At 41.8% G+C, this 21,384-nt stretch overlaps 1 protein-coding gene across 3 annotated transcripts in view; it reads right to left on the bottom strand.

Annotated features, from left to right (window-relative positions):
- The window catches only part of atg5 (ATG5 autophagy related 5 homolog (S. cerevisiae)), a 53,222-nt gene that overhangs the window by 8,318 nt on the left and 23,520 nt on the right, over positions 1–21,384 (bottom strand). For all 3 annotated transcript variants that reach the window (XM_050046022.1, XM_050046024.1, XM_050046023.1), the window contains exon 7: positions 17,848–17,965. In XM_050046022.1, coding sequence (XP_049901979.1) covers positions 17,848–17,965 — 118 coding nt within the window. The remainder of the gene's footprint in view (positions 1–17,847; positions 17,966–21,384) is intronic.

Here is a 21,384-nt window from a genome sequence, read left to right as displayed (position 1 = left end):
CAGACAGAGACAGACGGAGACAGAGAGAGACAGCGACAGACAGAGACAGAGACAGAGACAAAGACAGACAGAGACAGACAGAGACAGAGAAAGAGACAAAGACAGACAGAGACAGACAGTGACAGACAGAGACAGACGGAGACAGAGACAGACGGAGACAGAGAGAGACAGACAGTGACAGACAGAGACAGACAGAGACAGACAGAGACAGACGGAGACAGAGAGAGACAGCGACAGACAGAGACAGAGACAGAGACAGACAGAGACAGAGAGAGACAGAGACAGACGGAGACAGAGACAGACGGAGACAGAGACAGACGGAGACAGAGAGAGACAGACGGAGACAGAGAGAGACAGCGACAGACAGAGACAGACGGAGACAGAGACAGACGGAGACAGATGGAGAGAGCACCAGTGTAAATGTTCAGTTATGCAGCAGAGTGACAGTTGAATGTTTTTGTGTTCGTCGTTGACAGGATTCGAATTTTTAACTTTCACTCTGACAGTTTGTAGTTTCACAATGCACGTGTGTGTGTGTGTGTGTGTGTGTGTGTGTGTGTGTGTGTGTGTGTGTGTGTGTATATCTGGCTAGATGGCCTCCTGTGACTGACCCCGCCCACCGCTGAAAGGCCACGACCGCAAATCGTTCGTTACGAGCAGCAACTTTCTCGTGTGACTATTTCGTGACACTGTCACTTACATTTTTGTTTTTAAAAATACTGTAGAGCGTGTGTTACAAACAGAGTGTGAGGTCAGAAGACCAAGAGCAGGAAGAGTCAAATGAAAGACACAACAGAGTTGCATTATGGGAAATGTAGGATTGAGTCTTTCTGGAGCTTGATCCTGACTGAGGACAAACATCAGGATTTCTCAGCACTTCACCGCGTCTTCCAACTCTGTGGCAGTCACATCCTAAAATTCTGGAACAAATTAATGATTTTTAAAGATAATTATTTTTTATTTTTTGCTCTAAACTGCAACATCACTGTTTTGAATCCAGCAGACCTTTGCTGCATCACTACTGGAGACAAACAAATGTGCCAAATACAGTTATTTTATCTCACTTGTACTTCTGATAGCATGTGGGTTGTTATCTGATTGTGCTGATGTTTTCGTGTTCTCTATTGTATGTTGATGACTCATGTTCACACTGAATTCTGAATTGACATTAAATAGCTGGTGTTCAGATATTGTTGGTTACAGCTTCCTGCACAGTATCTGATGCAGTTAACATGAAAAAGTGTCAGCAGCTGAGGTCAGAAGTCACCCTGCATACAAACAGGTTATTCATATTTTATATTATTGAGCTTTAGATGTTAACTCCTCCAAACAGTGACTGTTTCCCTCTTGTAATAAATTTTACAGAAACACCGGAGATGTCGATCTCCAGCAGCAGCTGATTCATTCACAGTTTTTTCATTCATTCTCTTCTTTTATTGAAAAATGTGCTGCTGAAGTGGAGTGGTTGAACCTCTGATGGGAATCAGCCCATTTAAACAAAACTGTCTTGTGTGATTTTATCTGTTCACATTTTTACTTGGGCTTCACTAGAAACCAGTCCAGCTTTAGAAACAGCTCACCTGTTTAAAGACAAATAAGAATTTTATCTCACCTTCAGACTGATTCCTGTTTCAAGATAAATATTTTGCAGCCAGTGGGCCGGAAGGTGACAAATGTTTTGCTCCGCTGTAAAACAGAAACTGTACTTTTTTTTTTTTTAATTAAAATGAAAACACTCGATGCAGCTGCGTCTTCTTTGATCTTAGATTACTGATCATGCTTTCAGTTTAGGTTTGAGTTGAAAATATTTATATTTTTATTTCTTTGTAATTATTTTTTTAATATTTTAGTATTTATCAGTGTCTTTCAGCTTCTGGCTAATTATGACAGCTAATGTATGCAATCAGGATATATGTGTGTGTGTGTGTGTGTGTGTGTGTGTGTGTGTGAGAAGGAGACAGTGATGGGCCCTTTCCTGTCTATCACTCTTGACCTCACAAACACACACACGCAGGTCGTGCTCGTCCTCATTTACCACCGGGTGCGTGACATTTTAGTTCCACGTAATATCAGGAGGACGGTTGAGAGTGAGTGTTAACCAACGGTCTGAGAAGCGGCTCCACCCTACACCTGCTGACTGACTGGCAAACAGAAACGTGCAAGAAACTAATGTCAGGAAACAAAGTGAGAAATGTGCTCAGCAAAGGTTTTCTGCTGAAAAGTACAGATGTGCAGACGCAGGCCAGAGGTGGCGGGAAGAGGTGGGCTGCCTCTGCTGGCAGCTGCAGGAATTCAAAACAAAGTAAATCTAGTTATTTATCAGCTGTAACAAATGTTTCTACACTAAATTCTGGAAAGTTTAAGCCAGAGCAGAGTGGCTGCTGCAGTCTAGCACAAACCACATAGTGTCAGAGGAAGATCACAGAAAGGTGAGACATGGACAGGTCTCTGCAGGAGGATGTCAAGGACACAGTTTCTACATTACCAGCTAATCAAACTGAGGTTTGATGCCTGCAGGCAGGAGAGGGTTTAAGCAATAGGTGAAAGTTGACTCATTTATTTTGCTGAATTAAAAGATAAATCTCAAGTGTGTGATTTTTAGCAGCTTGGGTGATTTTCAAGGTCGCAACACACAGGCTAAAGAGACGGAGGAAAACCAGTTCATTAAAATCCAACTACAAAAAAATTTGGATCCAAAACATAATAAATTGGTGATAAATGTTTTTTAAAAAAGAAAAAATCTGTCGTTAGTTCACCCTGAAAATTAGAATCTTAACTAAGAACTGTTTGTGTATAATGCCTGTAGGAAGCACTATGTGACATCTGTCTGCAAAAAGCACCATATAAATAAATTGTACTCACTTTCCTTACTTACAGAGCTACTGTAAGACGTTTGAGGAGTCAGTGTGTTTGCATTGTTGGGTTACTGCACTAAAACCACTGAGCCACAAGCTTGAAAAAACAAACAAACAACTATCACTGTACTGAGTCAGTTTCCTTTCGACTGACGGGAGTCGGTTAGTTTCATGTGTTCTGCAGCGTTATAATATCATCTGAGGAAAGTTTGGAGTCAGAAACCTGAGAATGAATATTCTGAGGAGCAGCTGAAGGAGCGTGCACTGTAAGAGGAGCAGGAGGAGCAGGAACGTTACTCACACTCTGAAAGAGGGAAGTGAGAAAAGAAATGAAGGCGGCACTAAAATGAATCAAGTTTAAGTGCTGGGAGTTTTGGACAAAGAGTTAAAATATAAGCACAGGGGGCTTTGGTGGCTTAGTGGTAGAGCAGGCGCCCCATGTACAAGGCTGTTGCCGCAGTGGCCCGGGTTCAACTCCAGCCTGTGGCCCTTTGCTGCATGTCTCTCCCTCTCTCTCCCCCTTTCACACTTCACTATCCTATCAATTAAAGGCAAAAAATGCCCATAAAAATATCTTTAAAAAAAAAAAGCACAGATATGAGCTGAGGAGCAGTAAAAGACAGTGAAACAGACGATTGTCAAAAAAAAGGTAAATATTTAAATTTCTAAAATGACTTTAAGGGACAACCTGCAGCTACAGAATGAGCAGAGGATGCACTTCCTGCAGCAGCTGAAGAAGTTCAACCTGCTAAATGCGGTGATGATGGTGCACTTCTACACTGCCATCTGAGTCCATCCTCACCTCCTCTGTCACCACCTGAAGACCTCGTCATTGCTGCACTGGATGCAGGAAAACCGCCTGACCAGCTTGAGTGGAGTTATCTTATTGTGTTCTTCACAAACTCACATTAGGGGAACATTTAATCAATTATATCAAAATACTTTACAAAGGCCTGGAGCCAAACAAACAACACAATATCTCCAGAATTTGCAGTACACAGGGGGACACGACAAGTTTGCCTGCTCTCACCTCTCCTGCTCACATTAGCTATAGAAACTCTTGCTGTTTAAAATACATACTGAACCTCTTATTTCTGCTTATGACACAGACACAACACAAAATTAGATCTCTTTATATTAACATAAATAACAAACCCAAAGGTGAGCGTCCCGCTATATTAGAGACAAAAACTGCTTCTGGTTACCGTATGATTTGGAGTAAGAGTGACCTCATGCCTGTCAGAGTGCACGACCCAGATACACTGAATCCCTTTCCATTCAATGTGACTCCAAACAAATTATTTAGGAATACAGGTGACCAGAAAATACCGAAACTTATTCAAAGAAAAAATCCCTTGTTTCATTTCCAGGTTACTATCATGTTTAAAACACTGGCGGACCCAACCCCGTTCCCTTATTGGCAGAGTTATGCAATAAAAAATGTTTTGTTTACCTCACCTGCTCTATCTTTTTTAAAATCTTACTATCAACATCTGGTGCACTGCTGTCACCGCAAGACTGCAGCGAATTGTTCACTCTGCTGAGAAGGTGACTGGCTGCAATCTGCTGTCTCTTCAGGATCCTGCGGTGGGCAGGAAACGATCATGGCCGATGGTGCAGGTTATAATGATGGGCCCCAATGCAAGATTTTGTTTCTAAACTAGCTACTTGACATTGGACAACATCAACATAGGTATTACCCAGCATTCATCAGTGCAAATCTGTGTATGACAAAAATACCAAATAAGATAAGAAAGTAATAATCTAATTAATATCTTTTTGATGTTTTATAGTTTCTTTAAAGTAAACATATCATTTTATTGTAGAATAGATTGTGACTGACTTTCACAAAAAAAAAACCCCAGAAGCATTGTTGGAGATGGGTTTGCCTTTATGACTGCAGATACAGCAGTTGGCTCCACTTTTTAATTTAACATTTCTCTGAACATTGGCGTATTTCAGAGGGGTTATCTGAATGAGTTCAGAACAAAGGAATACTTGCACACCTACTTCCAAACAGGTGCATAGCAGAGGGACAAGCAGAACACAACTTGTAGAAAAACTCCCCACACTGTCTCACGTGCAAAAAAAAAGATTTCAGTAACTAGATCTTCATCAGGCAAACCATTCTGTAACAAGGAGAAGCTCTTCACAGAGGTCTAGTTATCAAAATGTTGCAGCATTAAAATCATTATTTGTGCAAGTCAGACAGTGTGCGGGAGTTCTTCTTTCAGTAATTATCTGAATGAGTTACAAGAGCCTGTTCTCTGGCCAACATGCTGATGGAGGGCCTGCTCTCTCTACGGGCCCCTCCATCACATCATCATCACTGCCTGCACTGTCTGTGTTCATGCCTTCTGCACTCTCCTCCCCGAAATTGTAAACACCACAGAAACAGTTTCTTCCTGACTGCAGTGGGCCTCATCACAGACATGGACTCTGATACACACCGTCTATTAAATTAAGAAACATCTTGGACTGTTTCTGAACATTGCACATATTTGCTCTACTCTGAACTTTTGCACATCACCTCACTAATACTTTGCAGAAAAACTACAGATTCTTAAACAACCATATTGAACATATTAGCTATATTTCAAAGCATCTTTGTCCCATTTTTATTATAACTTCTTTAAATCTACATTTATGTTCTTGAGTGCTTTGGCTTATTTTTATTCCTCTTAATATATTTACTGCATATTGCATAATGTGTGCACCAAAACACCAAAGCAAAGTGAAAGCCTACTCCTTAATAAATCTTATTCTGATTCTCTTTATTCATTTTTAAACCCTCCATCAGTGGAAGTGGAGGAGCTTGTTTTCTAAGCTGAGCCTGCAGTGTCCTCTGGCAGCAGGAAGGTTTGATGCATTACATGCTATATTAAATTTAGACTTTAAAAATGTGTAAACAGATATGCCTCATTAGAAATAATCAAGGTATAAACCTGGAGACATCGGTAAGAACTGACAATAATTAACTGTGCTTCGTAGCAACACTTTAAAAATGTGTTTTTTTCCTTATGGGCTTTACCTTTACTGTCAGGGTGCAGAGCAGCTTTAAAAAGTGTAACAGTGAATTGAAATGAGCTGATTAACACCCAGGTCAACCTGAGTAAAATCTTAAAATGCTCAGAAGCACAGAAAGTAAAAGGTGTGATCCTGCTGATATGACAGCAATACTGAGAACACACTTTCTCTGGTTCTCACACACACACACACACACACACACACACACACACACACACACACACACACACACACACACACACACACAGTTTCTGGGTGGTGTTTCTTACCCACCTCTAACCTTTAGCCCCAGGAGTAGGCGTATTCTTACAGACTCATTGTGAGAAATGGGGGGAATTCACAATGGGCCACGCCCCCGAGCACGCACACACAGCCCACACAAATATATATTACTGTAGATCATCACATTAGACACACATGTACAGTCTCACACTCACACTGTACCCACACACACAGAAACATGCAGGGAGGAAGAAATACAGTGACAGATCAGGTCAGTCTGGGTCCTGACTGCAGGATTTACTGAATTGCAGTCATCATCGTCAGGATGAATTCCTGCAGTAAACACGTAGTTAATAATGTCTGCGACCTCAGAACAGCTGAGACTTGTTAAAACACAAATTTGAGAAAGCAGAGAAAAAAGAAGTTTTGGCAGACGGATGGTGTTTTTTATTCTTAGTTGGAAAAGCTGCTCTTCACATTTCCAGTAATGTTAAGGACAAATTTATTTTCAAACTCTACTTTCCATCAAACCTCTTTGTCAGCTGCTGCATGTGTGAACCACTGAACTCTGACATTTCTGACTGAGTCCAGCTCTGGTGATGTCTGGAGGTCATCTGACGTGAACTCTGGGAGGTGCTTTAGAGTACAGAATAATATGGTTGAGCCGAGTACTCAGATGAAACCAGTATTTTGTGAGGATAACGTACGGGTGCGAGCATCACCCAAATAACTTCTTCTCTTGTGATGAAAATTTTCTGAAGCTCATTCCTAAGTCTGTTCTGTAAATTGTTTTCAATAAATAAATAAATATAGCTAATACCGGTATATATCACAACTTCTGATGAACCCGAATCAATTTCAGGCCTCTAGTTAGATCCACGCAATTCTGGTTTGACCTCCACCCACAAAATCCACCAATACGAATACAGATAATGGTGTACTAGCTCATCCCGAGGGACTAATAATTTTTTTTATGGAACGGTTCGTATGATATCCAACAAATTTGTGCCTCACCAAAGATGTTACGTCCTTAACATACAGTTACGTAATTAACATAAAGTCACGGGTCCATGTCATTGGTTCGACAGCCCATTGGTTCGACATCCCATTAGTCCGACTGTCCGCGGTGCTGAACGGCTCGCGGCGGGCGTATGGTGCGCCGCGACCGGCTTGAGGCGGAGCAGGCTCACGGCTTATGTGTTTGTCACTTTCTTTTTCATTTTAACCCACACCATGATCTTTTCCTGACCCTAACCAAGTGGTTTTTGTGCCTAAACCTAACCAGACCTTAACCACAGGGCATCATGATGATTTCGGAACGGACTTCGGAACAATGAGTTTAATATGGTCGGAACAATGGGCTGTCGGACCAATGGGCAGTTCCCAAAGTCACAGAGGTTGAGTTTAGGAAAAGAAACTTGGTAAGGACATACTTTAGAATGACTCAAAGTTCACACCGATTCGAACACACAACTCAAAGGAAAAGTCCTTTCAAAATACGTGGGATATATGCGAATTTGGGTGCTTTGCTTTTTGTAGAAAAAATTGTGAAGGATTTGTGAGAACAGCCTGAACAATAATAGAAGATTTTTCATCATCCAAATAATCTACTGAGGTTTTTGAATTAAGCGTCGAAAGTCTGTCGTCATATTTCATGACATCATCAACCTACAAAAAAGGGAAAAAACCGAATAAGCTGATGTGTCAAATGAAATGAGTAAGTCTTTTTACTATCATAGTATCAGAGCTGAAATAGACTTTGTTGTTATTGTGTTTATACAAATGTAATTTATGGTGCTGCTGATGAGCCGCTGTGTTAATATGGGTGCGTGCCTCCCTCTGTGTTAGCATGCAAGAGGGCGAACTTTTCTTTTTTACTGCAGTGACAATGTTTTTTTTTTTTGTTTGTTTTTTTAAAGCTAGGTGCTAACAGATATGGATTGAAGCAGAATATTGTGTTAGATAAAAACATGTAGTGAATCTTGGACATGATTACAGGGTTTTTCTTGCAGAAAAAATTATGAGGCGGCTGCCTCTGTCAAATTTGAGCCCATCTCCAGCTCTCTACAATCTCTGACAGGTGTCATAACGACAGGTGTCATAATGGTAAACTCTGTTTTCTAAGCAATAAACTTGGTGCATTTCTTTCATCTGTAACTGCCACTGCAGCATTACACCGATGTGGTGGAGCTACTGTGATAAGCACAGTGCTTTAATGGACAGCTTTGGTTAATTTATGTCTCTGTTCTGGTGGTTCTTAACTCTGATCAGAGTTTCCCAGCTTCCTTCACTGTAACACTTCACATGACTTCAACACACATTTCATTAAGTTCTGCCTGAGTCTGGTTTGGTCTCTGTGCTGTGAGTGTTGAGATGAACTGCACCTTTTCATTAAAAATACAATTCCAGAGTTTCCAGAGTTTGCACAATGAATATTACAGACATTGAAAAGTACGGTATTTCATGTCTCCATCTGCTGGTGGGCCGCCATGATAAGAGTATGTATGATGTTAATTCCACCACAGAAGAGACTTGATGATCACTAAAATTAGGTGGGGAAAAAAAAGGACATACTGCTATCGGCCAAATAAGCTGTTTTATATCGACATATCTGACAAGATGACAGTGAGAACACATCAAGTTCAATTAACTTGTCATGAGGAGTACGACTCAGCTTCAGAAAACACTAAATTAAACAGTTGTCAGTCTGATGATGTCATGAGGGTTATTTCCCCCTCAGTTTGGACACTTAACGTCATGTTTAATGGAGCTTGACCAACACTCAGAACTAAAAGTCAGAAAATCTCAACTGGCTGCTGCTAAACTTTAATATAAAAATGGTTGGACTGCTCCTTTGTGATGATTGTGAGTGCGGAGGATGCTCACCTCCTCTCAGAGTGAATCCACTTATAACTGACGACTACAGTTACACACAGATAAGAACCTTTTCCTCTGCACCCTTACAGGAAAAACTTGATTCCCCTCAGGGCCTCCCGAACATACAGGTACAGCCAGCGTCAGCAGATTTATCATGTGATAGAAGACAATACGGAGGGATGTCATACAGGGAGAGAAATTTACAGAGGTGTTTTCCCAGTTTGACTAACACTCAGCTCTGTGATTCATAAAGTAGAGTGTTGACCATTAACAGCAGGAACAACTGCATCTGAAGCCAACAAACAGAACACAACAAGCATATCTGGGAGAGATCAGCTGCAAGCAAATGTTTCCATCTGAAGGTTTCCAAGGATAACATGACTGTGTGACGGCACCACAGAGGCTTGGGGCATCTTCACTGAACTGCACTGTGTCTATAATACTTCAATACTGTGACCTTTGACCTGCCAGGGGAAACAAACACCGGCAGGTCAAAATTCTTTTTCAACTCAACCTCTAACCTGAAAAAAATGTTTGTTTTTCTTGTTTTGATCAAATTATTACATATTAACATAATGTGCGTGTAACGTGACATATTTCAGTGTCCTGTAAGTTAAAGCTTCAGTGAGAACAAATCCCAACACCAGCAGCTGATGAGACCAGACAGGGAGCCACTTCTTCCCAACCACAACCAAATTATTAAGAACTTGCTTACAGGGCACAGTAGCAGCAACTGTTAAACTGAATAAAAATGGGCTGATATGTCCGCTGACAGACACACACACACACACACACACACACACACACACACACGCACACACGCACACACCCTGTGGTTGAGTAGTACACGACCGCCGGCCAAGACGACATGTTTTGTCAGCCGAGCGAAGCCAACCACTATTTAGGAAGACCACAACGCTGCACTCTCCTCTGAGCCAAGCACACAGTCTGACTGCACGACTGGCAGCGGGTCGGACTGACTGACTGACACACTGACTGACTGCTGGACTAAAATACTGAATGACTGACTGGAGGGAAGTCAAACTGTCATGCAGCTCTGTGAGAGAAAGACATGTCAAGTGCAGGGTTAGGGTTACACATTTGAGAAACTGGCAACATGTCACTGACTTACAAAAAACAAATAAACTGTCTGTCGATCGGCAGCCAACAGTTTCACTGAAAGCACTCGTGTTGCAAGTGCGAATAAGAGCCGAGCCGCTCTGGTTTTAAAACTTGTGTTTCAGCAACATTTTGCAGCTCACAGTTTGCATGCAGCCACATTTTGCACGCCTCCACCAAACCATGTTACAACTGGTTAAAAACTGTACAGGGCATCGACGAAATCTGAGAGCTCAAATGTGTCCTCAGCAACTCCTCTTTAAGGGAGGGGATACTGAGAACTGAGACTCAAGACACCGTACCAAGGGTAGAAACCAACGACCTGTACTGATGATCAGTGCATGAAGGCCACCCTGATCATTTCAAACTTTTCAATAAAGTGTGAGAGAAAGCTAAAGGGAGGAGTGCGCCATCATTTTATGATCTGCTGGTGTATTGTTACGACAAGAGCAGGAGTCTACAGGTATAAACAAGTTATATCAAGACTTTAAGCCCTTTTTAATCCCACTTTAAACTTGACCTAAAAATACACCAAAAGTGAGAATATACTCTTTCAAAGTAAACTCACTGTTCAAAATGAACAGTAAATGAACTGACACTGATGATATTCTGTGTGTCCACCAAAAACATAATCAATGAGCAGCATGGCCAGCGAGGCCTCAGTTTAATGATGCAGAGCTTTTGCAGGTGATGTGCTGAAATCTTTTCCCCCTGTAAAACAGTGTTTCCTTCTCTTCAAACGATGGACTGTAGCACCATCACCGGAAATTCTTGCAGTATAAACTGTCTTCATCATTTCCTATTTGTGTAAAATTTTGTCAGAATTAGTGTAAGAATTCTTGACTTATGGCCAAAAATATGTTTTATGAGCAAGTAGGTGTTTGTGCCAAATTGGAAGAAATTCCCTCCAGGTGTTCTTGAGATATTGAGTTCACGAGGATGAAATGGACAACCAGACAGACAACTCAAAAACATGATGTCTGTGGCCACTCATCGCTGGTGTGGAGGCATAAAAAAAATTTAAGACCCATGAAACCTAAGTTTAAGACAATCTAACGCCGGAATTCCACTGGATGCGTGTCCGTTGCAGCTCCGGAGCGCCGTAGCTGTGACGGAGCCGGAACACAGCGCAGCCGGTGGAAGCACACACATTGACTAGAATTGAAACGTATCGGCTCCGCTGCTGTTCCGGAGCGCAGACGCAGCCCAAACGCATCCGGTGGAATTTGGGGGTTACCCTTTAAAAGCCTTTTTATTAGTAAATGTGTATTTACGAAATTTTTGCGTTTTTAAGGCCCTACAGCCGCCCTGTCAGAGAGCACATAAGACACTTGTAATATGTGTAATGTAGGGATGCACGATGATATCGGCACGCCATCGGCATCGGCAGATATTGGTTTTAAAATATTAGGAAAAAAAATCTGAATCAGTCAAAATGCTTTTTCGTATGTTGCACAATAAACGAACAGACACTGTACAGTATTTCATGTCCGTCATGATAAGAGTACGTATGTATAATATGATGTTAATTCCACTACAGAAGAGACTTAATGATCACTAACATTAGGTGGGGAAAAGGTGGATATAGCAGAATCAGTTACCGGTCAAATGAGTTGTTATATATCGGCAAAAAAAATCCTATATCCTTCTTTCATAGACCAAATGTATTTGTTTCTTCATAATGTAATTCGACTGTTGCTGCTTCTGTCCACTCTGTGACACCTGCTGCATGTCTACATCCTGGAACTTTAGGGCTCAATCATACTCAGGTTTCTGTAAAACTTTTGACAAAGGAAAAAGTTCTCACATGTTTACTATTGTTAACACAAGCAGCTGTACGGAAACTTAAAGGAAACCAAACAGTCTACAATCTGCAATTTCTCCATCAAGGAATAAGAAAACAAGACTGTGAATAAATAAAGGTATCACAGTGTTAGTGAGGACATCAGCGTTTTCCAAACTGATTTTAAAGTGTGAAAGAATCAGTGGAGAACTTTGCCCAAATTACCAAAACGTTCACAGCCTTCGCAGCCTTTTTACAGTAAAGTTGTTCACATAGAATTAGAAAGCAAAAGATCTGCGCTGACCACATTTGAATCGACATCAGACCGTGGCATCGAGGCTTTCGAGCCATCCTGAATTCCCCTGTCTGGTGCACATCTCACACGCCTGCACACATGAACCATAAGCCACTATCTGCTCTTTCAAAACAGCCACTGAAACCTACACTGCCCCCTCCAGCATCTGAAGTGAGCCGAAGTGTTTGATCAGAGCAGCAGTATTGACTCCTGATGTAGCCTGAACAGGGAGAGACTGCCAACAGTGAGTGGGCTGTACCACAGATGTGACTGAGACGGGGGAGGGGGAAGGGGGGGCTGGACGCTCAAAGTATCACTGCGTGGATTTGTCACTCAGAGAGGAGGGAGGGGTTGGGGTGGGGTTGTGGGGGAGGGAAGATGGGGTGGGGGGTTTCCCTCTGATTATTCACAGACAATAATCAGTGCGTGGGTTTTTCATGATTGGGCTCACCTCCGATAAAACCTGAAAAGAAAACAAAAAGGCTTTGCTTACGAGAACTGTCTGTCAATACACGCATGTTTTGTGTGGGCAGCGTGATTTCTGCAGCAAACCGAAGCCAGATTTCTGCCAAAGGCTTGCTCAATAACACACCTGGGTAAAAAAACCAAAAACTCATGAGACATCTTGAACAGATGTCAACGCTGACCGCTGGTTACTGTAACATGTTGTTTTTATTTGTTACCCACAGCGTGGGGGGAATGACAGCCTCATGGCAACAGACTTTTCGGCCATGGCTCGAGGATGATTTGGGAATCCCCTTCTTTCTTCCTCTAAATTCAAGCCACCCCCATTTGTTTGCTGCGGCTGGTTTCTGGGTCTCACAGGGGTCAACACCAATCCTCTCTTAGACATAACAGAGGAGAGGATTGTATGAAGAAAACACGTCATTTGATGTTTGAAAGATCACAGAAGTGGAGCACCCCAGATTTTCTTTTTGTTATACGTTAGGGTCCCGAAAAAAAAAAAAAAGTCCTCTGAACTCTTGAGCGATATTACCAGCAAACCCCCCCAAACACCACAGCCCCGCCCCGGCCCTGAACACACATCCCAGTCTCTCTAATCCAAACACGCCGCCATAATCTCCAGCTATCATGTGAGTCATCTACAAGCCGAGGAAGAGGTGGAAACTAAACAAACGACGAGAGACAAAAGGACCACTTTCACCTTGATCAGGCAGGCAGGCAGACTCCACTGGGAGGGAGGAGAGCAGAGAAAAGCAGAGATTTAACGTCAAAGACATGAAAGACGTCGACAGCAGACAGGGAAGATGTTCAAGACTACACCTGAGAGAAAGATAGAGGATCAAAGAGGAAGAAAAGAGTCTTAGATCAGGTAAACTATGGAGAAGAAAAGGAACAGGAAAAGAGGAAGAGACTGTAAGAGGATATCTCTGTTTCCACCCAGCAGTCACGCACATGTCAAACAAACCTGGTAATGGGGCAGAAATTAGGAAAATTACAACAGCTGGGTTGAAGTGGATTAGATGAAGGAGAGTAATTATCCACACATCACGTTGGTGCAAGGCTTCAAACAGTGTCAGTAAAGACAAAGTAACGCCTGCACACTAACTCCACAACACAAACATTTTTTAAAGACATCAATCCTACTTGGATCTTTGTCAGGTCAAAAAGACGAAGACCTAAGTACAATCACAATTTCGTCTTTATCCCCTTTACACTGCCTGTTCAAGCTGGAAATGTCACGCTGTTATTCCGCCTCACAGTTCTGTATAAAAGATACGATCACAGAATGGGGGAGCAGAGGTGTCTCCCCTTTAGGCCGGCAGCAGAGGAAGTGACAGCACCGCATCAAAGTCTGTGTAAAAGGGACGGCCAACAGGACAGGACAGGTTTGACTTTTGCATGCGACCTCCTGCGGGACATTTAAAAAGCAGCTAACAGCAGTTAGCAGCTAACTCAAAGAAGATCAGTAGCCAAAAATGTCTGCAAACTGGAAAATCAGTCGGTACATTTACATGACATTAGAGAAAATTGATTTATTGTATCAGTCCAACTAAAACTGGATTTTAAAAATCCATGTTAACATGTTAGTCCGACTGAAATCATACTAAATCGATTTCTCAAAGTAGGACTAACACACCCACATAATGCGTTTGGGAGTCGAATTCCTCCTGCATGTATACAGTCAGACCCAAACTGGCCAAGGCGTTCTGAGCATGCTCAGAAGAAGCCGGTAACAACATGGAGAAATCTACATCCAGAGCCGTGACTTTTTGGACGGACCAAATGTACAGAGCTGTAAAGTTGTCCACCATGGTACCAGTTAGCTGCTAGCTAACCGTAGCTAACTTGTTTGTCCATTGTTTGGTCTGTGACGTAATAGGTCAACAGGAAAAAGGTCCAATACTAACAAGCTGAAAGGGGGCATATCTCCACCTATCGTAGAGGAGTCGCACATACTTGGCTCAATAAATGGATTCCCCTCCCGTGCTTGTATACTGGGACAAGGACAGTAGGCCAGTTAGATGTCCTCGTCCAGCTGGGACTGTAGCTCCACTTCACTGTGACTGGAAAACATTCAGAATGAGGTCCAGGAGCTCCTTACGCTCCGAGCAAGGGACAAGATCAGCCGCCATACAACAGGGAAATTAAATGATTGTTAATGCCATGTTATGTCATCGTTGTTATTTAGAAAGTGTTAAATGTCACAGTAGAGGCCGATGCTGTTGTGTTTAACGTCACTCCTCTTCTGCTTCTGCGATGCCGGCACACTGTCTAAAATCACACACTGGAGCGACATGACGCAGCTGTTGTTTGGTTCTTAGTAAAAATGCAAAGGAGGCGTAAAGAAGGGACTTCAGAGCGGCTCTGAAAGGTCATCTCTGTGTAAGAAGGACACTTGTTAAACTTTTGTGGCGTGGAGTAAGTGTGCAGGCGTCACTCTTTCTTCACTGAAGTGGATTAGTGTCAGAAAAACCCTCAAGAAGGTCAAAAGAATCCTTCGATAACATCCTCGTACTTGGCAGCTGTTATTGCTCAGAGATGTTATCTGATGGCTGTAATTCGCTGCCTGATGCCAAAAACAAAGACATTAACTTGGCAGGTTTAAAATGTACCAACTGAAGGCTGTGACACAATGACAAAGACTTCCACAGACGACAGATTCTGAAATGTCCAACTGTCATCAGCATTTATTCACTTCTATTAGAGATGCAAATTCTCGACACTCTGCCTCATTAGACTACAAAAACACATCGTTCACTCGTGACCAGAGCGATGTCACAGAGTGGTGCTTCTTTTTTCACTCACAAATCCTTGGCAGAGCACTTACACCTGTTTGTAAGAGCACATAAACCAACTAGTATGACCTGGTGATTTTAATTTGAGTCGGCAAAGATGAGATGTGTGCTACCTGCATGTTTAACACAGTGCTTATTAAAAGTGCAACAAGAGACAGGAGACGTGTGTGAGCCTCAGAGCTCAGTGTATACAGGTGTTTTATCCACCTGCCGGTCACATTTATGATCAATAATCCATTCAGAATTTTAGGTTTATGAAACAAAACATGTATTTTTGTTATTTGGGCTGAACCAGAGATGACAACTGACCTGTTGAATGCAAATGTAGACATACAGTTGCTAGGTTGCTACAATGCATGTAAATAAAATCTCCGATTACCCGCATAACTTTCTGAGTAACCTGGTTATTAAGTGCATGTAAGTGCACTGAATGCTGACTGGGACCAGTTTAAACTTGGAAGTCTGATTGTCTTTTGACCTGCAAATCACAAACTAACTGTGACTGGCAGTAAGACGGCTTAGGGAATACTTCAGGTAACAAAAAAATCTGTATTTAGTCTTTGTAAAAACAACTGGACTGTGTCATTTCAATGTCACAGTTTTGTGCACACCATTTCTCAACAGTACAAAGCATACAGTTTATAGTAAGTACTGTATTTATGATTAATATTATTATATGTATGAGTGTGTTGTTCTGAACTGGGACACAGCTGGTGCTTGCTGGGATCCCCTGATCTGAATGAATCCAACAGTGGAACAACATGTGAAAATAACAACAGCATGTTAAAGACGTTCCTATAATATGTTGGTTCTTCTGAAATAAATCTCACAAGTTCCACAAAATATTAAAAGTGAGAGTGAGACGTGAACAATCAGGGAGGTGATGGCGACAAAATGAGAGTGAATGTGAGATAGAAAGGCAGACAGACGGGGGGCGGGGGGGGGGGGGATGTGTTAATGGTTCTGTCTCCTCTGTGCAGGTGAGTCTCCTGCGGGTCCTCTGTCCCAACACACTATTGTCTCCTTATCTACTTCCTCTCTCCTCCTCTGCAGACACTGCCTGTTTAGACTGCCACTCGCCTTCTCTCCCTCCTCTCATCTCTTCTTTCATTATCACCACTCCTCCGCCACAGCTGCAGCTCAACTGTGCGCCACGAGTGCACACAAGGCTTTGTGTCAAACCTGCCGTCCATATGTATATTAAGGATTGGCCTGCTCTTTACAGGTGGACTGACATGGATAACATATCATGTACATGTGTGTGTTACTGAGCAGATTTTTATATTATATGTACTGTTGTTGTTATTTGTCCTGAGAAATCTAATTTATTAAAATGATCCAGCTTTTCTTTTCTGCATCTGTGTGTTGGAGTGAAATGTTTACTTTGCATTAATGAGTTACATTATTGTCCTTCACTTTGTTTGCATTTGTGAGTACTCACTTTTCATCCGTTTGTGTTGTGCACATTTTGTTAAATTACAGGGAGGTTGGCTGTATGAGCCTACAGCCTCCTGTCACTTAGAAATATACATATACATTGTTTGGTTCTTGCTGGTGGTGTTAATGTTTGTACAAATAAATCTAATCAAATCAAATATTTTTAGTATTTTATTTTATTGTCTTCAATAAAGAATTTACTGCGTTTTTTATATCCCACTCTGTGTGAAGCGTCTTTAAGGATTCTGAAAAGCGCTATATATGTGTGATGAATTATGAAAAGCAGAAAATAATATTTAATTAAATTAATAATAAAAATTTATGAGGTGTAATTGATAAAAAATGGAATATTGGTAGCATATATATGTCATTCCCTTTTCCTGCCTGCCTTGTGACCTCGACTTCAGGAAACCAGTGGAAATAAGTCGTGACTTTACTGCAATACCCTGATGAGTTTTAGTTCTGTATGTATTTTAAATTATCAAATAAAATCAGATACAGTTTAGTCACTTAAATAAGAGATTCCTGTTGACTATCTGTTTAGACTCCAGCTCTCTTCACCTCCTTCTCCTCTTCATGCTTCCTCACTTTCTATCTGCTTCATCTCCTCCTCTCGTATCTTTGTTCACTTGTTCTGTTCTGGCAACTGCTGCCCCCCCCCCCCAGGTGGGTGTGTTATCTCTGACATGCCCCGCGAGGCTGTGTAAATAAAATAAACTTCAGAGAGGAGCTTCTTTTCTTCTCTCACTTCTGGAAGATGACAGGGCCAATATTTGCTATGGAAACCAAAAATAAAACATGGCTGCTACTGTGCTTCTCACTGTAGCTGCTGGTGTTTGGCATCATTCAGACCTGTGATGTTCTGGAAGTTTCAATCCTGATGACATGTAATTATTATCATCTGTGATCACAGTGGGAGATATTAGTGAAGATACACTGCTTTCACCCTCCACTGTGTGTGTGCAGACCTACCGTCGTTTGGTAAAGCAGCAGGGTACATCTCTTTCAGCAGGTCGCCAAGTGTGTGCATGTTGCCTTCAGATGAAACAGGGCGAAACAGTTTCTGGATGAACGGCCTATCGCTCAGTGTCTGAAACAAATAAGAGCACGGCAAATTAACAAATGCAGCAACACAAACATACAAACACATTGCATCCTGTGTGTAGTAAAACACATCCAAAGACGCTGGCTGAATTACATCAATATGTGAATGAAAAGATGCAACAAAACTCCATCAAACTTCAGCTGACGTAACGGTGCAGCCATAACAAATGCCATTTAGGATTTAAATAATTTAATCATGAGACATGATACCAATTCTAGGAATTGCCGTAAAAAGCAGACAAAATATCCAGTAAACAGGGCACTTTCATGTGAAGTAACATAAGGGGAAATTTTAAGGTGATGAACAGAGTTCAAAGGGTTAAGATGAATCCACTCAACTACGCATGCAAACGCAGTGAATGTACAGTCTGCTGAGCTGAGCTGGGAATGAGCTGCTTTGATGAGCCCGACTGCTCAGAATGTGATATTTAGCAATCTGCAACATTTCAACAGATGTTTCATGTGACAGCATGTTTTACTGATCAGAATTAGTCTGGAAATCATTAACTGCTGCTTGAGTGTGTTCTTGGCAGAAAAGTCAGCTCCTACACTACAAACACCTCTGGCACTCCTCGACGTTCTCAGATGGAGAGAGGAGACGAGTAAACTGTGAAATTCAATGTGACAGTATGTATTTTTCTCAAGCGGCAGCGTCCAGGGCTGAAAAATGAAGCCAACGCTGAAATGCCGAAAAACGTAGTTCCTCTAATGTCCACTTGAGGCTGGCTCCTACAGCGAGTCAATCCCCGCAGACCCCCACGTTCAAATCTACACTTTTACAACAGAAATAAACATGTTACAAAAGACGAGCTAATCTTCCTGTTTATGACAACTGTACAAGGCTGTCACGATACCAGCAATATTGCAACCCCAGGGGAGAGCAGGCAACTGCCACAGCTATGTTCATTTTTCTTTTTTCATGCGAGCGCTGCATATTTACACTCTGATACAAATGGCAGCAACGTGACGAGGCTCTGAATGTCTGTCCTGCGATGAGCACTGAGAGAGAGTTGAAAAATATTAAACTTTGGGTAAAACGCTTCTGCCACTTTTTACCCAGCCGTCCAATCACAGTGGAGAAGGGGGTGGGACAAATACTACAGAGACCAACCGTCTCACTGTTGGACAAGAACAACAATCGAGGAGAAATTAATACTGAAAGCTTCAGGCGTTAATACCACATATCCCGCACATATCAAACCATCCTTAATCTCCACAGAGGAAATTCCTTCCCCACAACCGCCCTATGACTGTACAGGAGCTTATTTAACTCACCTGTTTAAATGTTACTGAGGCTTTAAGCCCAGTTCAGACCAAAATGAGTTGAAAAAGACAACTAGTGTCAACACTCCGTTCTGTAACATTGTAAAAAGCTGTCAGTTCACAGGAAGTGACCACGATGAGACGGTGCATCATCTCTAGTCAACTCATTCATCTCATCGCGAATCATCTTTCTGAACTGGGCTTTAAAGTTATGTATAATTAAGGACGTGGTCACTTTAGGTGACAGGTGGATGCCATTTGTTGACGAGTGGCCACCACAGCGACAACGTTGGTTAGGTAACATAACCATGATGTAACCCCAGATTCACAGAGAGAAGGCGTAGCTGAAGCTGTCGCTATTTCAGTGCGTCTTCAGTTCATGAAAGTTAATGGTAATGTTTTGGTCACCTGAAAAAGCATTTGGTTGTAATAAAAGACTCTCTGACGAATCCTATGTTTTTTTGATATGTATATTTTGTTTTAATAGTTTTAGCCTGTTTTTGCTCAGAAAAATAAGCATCATTATCGTCACAGTAACCATAGCTGTAAATGCACGGCGCTAACCAAGCTAGCAGCTAGCATTGGGGTTAGCTCCACCCTATTGTTAAAATACAGTCACTCCTGGCTCCTCAATAAAAGGAACATAAAACAAACAAACAAAAAACAGATGGTGGCTGAACTCAAGGCTTCAAAACAGGAGTCCACAAACCAATGGGTGACGTCACCGTGGATACGTCCATTATTTTATACAATCTATGGTTCTTTCCTGCCAGAGAAATCATCTTCTCTCTTTCACTGCTCCACAGAGAGGCTGGAGGTCATGGAGACGTTCAAGTGTTGCTCAAGGACACTTCAGCAAAGTGGACGCTTTCATGGTCAAGGGTTTTCTGAATCAGCATGCCATTCTGCTGCCTAATGAGTGACGGTAACCCTAAAAACCTGAATAGAGACCGAAGAATGAAAACAAAACACAACAAAGTGGACATGAGTTGTAAAAAAAAAAAAAAAAAAAAAGGCACAGCGGCGTTTAATTTATCTAGTGTTCCTCTCGTTAAGAAAATGTTGAGTAAATATAAATCATGTCATCCTCTCTGAAAACAATCCTTCCATCTCTGCTCTGATCTCTTCCCCACACTGTATGTGAACCCTCTGCAGTCAGAAGCATACTGTCATGATGATGTTTCTCTGACCTGTGACCTGCACACTATTAGTTACTTATCATGGTAACGATCTAGGAACCAAAGCTTATCCTACTGCTGACCACAATGCAAATCACTCTGGGGAAGAGCGACCGCTAAATGCCTAAAATGTAAACTGACTAAGTCATGATGGGACCGTTAAACAAAAGTGACGTATGCAGCAAACATCCTCATGACTCTTCAGCTCTGATCTGAAACCCTGCAGCCAAAACATTCCATGTGTGAGAGGTGCGGGAAACATGGTGGGAAATTACCGCCAGACGGCAGACAAATCTAGTAAACTACGTCCAGAGCTGGTAATGGACTTTGACTCAAGAGTGGAAGGACAGAGGGTATCGTATGTTGGATTGATTGGTTTATTCTCTGAGGCAGTTACATACAAAAAGAGATATTTTCAGTCACTGTGAGTTCTCTCAGTTTGATGTGTCTGGGCCTTGTGTTTCACAGCACTGTTTACTGTATGGGACATCAGCTGATCTGCTAAATTATGACCTGCCACTGATCTACAAAGAATAGGGTGACTGCGGTGGAGGATGGGCGGTCTGATGAGATTTTAGTTGATTAAAATGAAAAAGAATCTGATAAAAACCTTCACCTTTACTTTTATGTTGATTCTTAAATACATTTATTACTTCAGTCGTATTTCGAGATCAAGACTTCATCTGATCTGTCTGATTATTTAATACCTCACTTGTGTATAAATATATATTTTTCCCACCTCTTTTTTCTCTCCGCACTGTGTTCTGTGTATTTTTTGTTTTTTATTGGAGTACTAGTCCATAGCCATTGGTAGCTTTGTCACCTTCTACCTATGCCAATCCTCAATGCCTCTGTGCAGTTTCACATAGATTGACCACGTCAGTGAGTAGAAAAACGTGGAACAGACAGAATGACTGACTGACAGAATGACACACTGACAGTTTCCGTGATTATGTACAGCATA

The sequence above is a fragment of the Epinephelus moara genome, chromosome 6 (assembly GCF_006386435.1).
Source record: "Epinephelus moara isolate mb chromosome 6, YSFRI_EMoa_1.0, whole genome shotgun sequence".
NCBI classification, from domain to species: Eukaryota; Metazoa; Chordata; class Actinopteri; order Perciformes; family Serranidae; genus Epinephelus; species Epinephelus moara.
The sequence above is the reverse complement of the archived record's forward strand: the minus strand, read 5'-3'. Positions and strand labels throughout refer to the sequence as shown.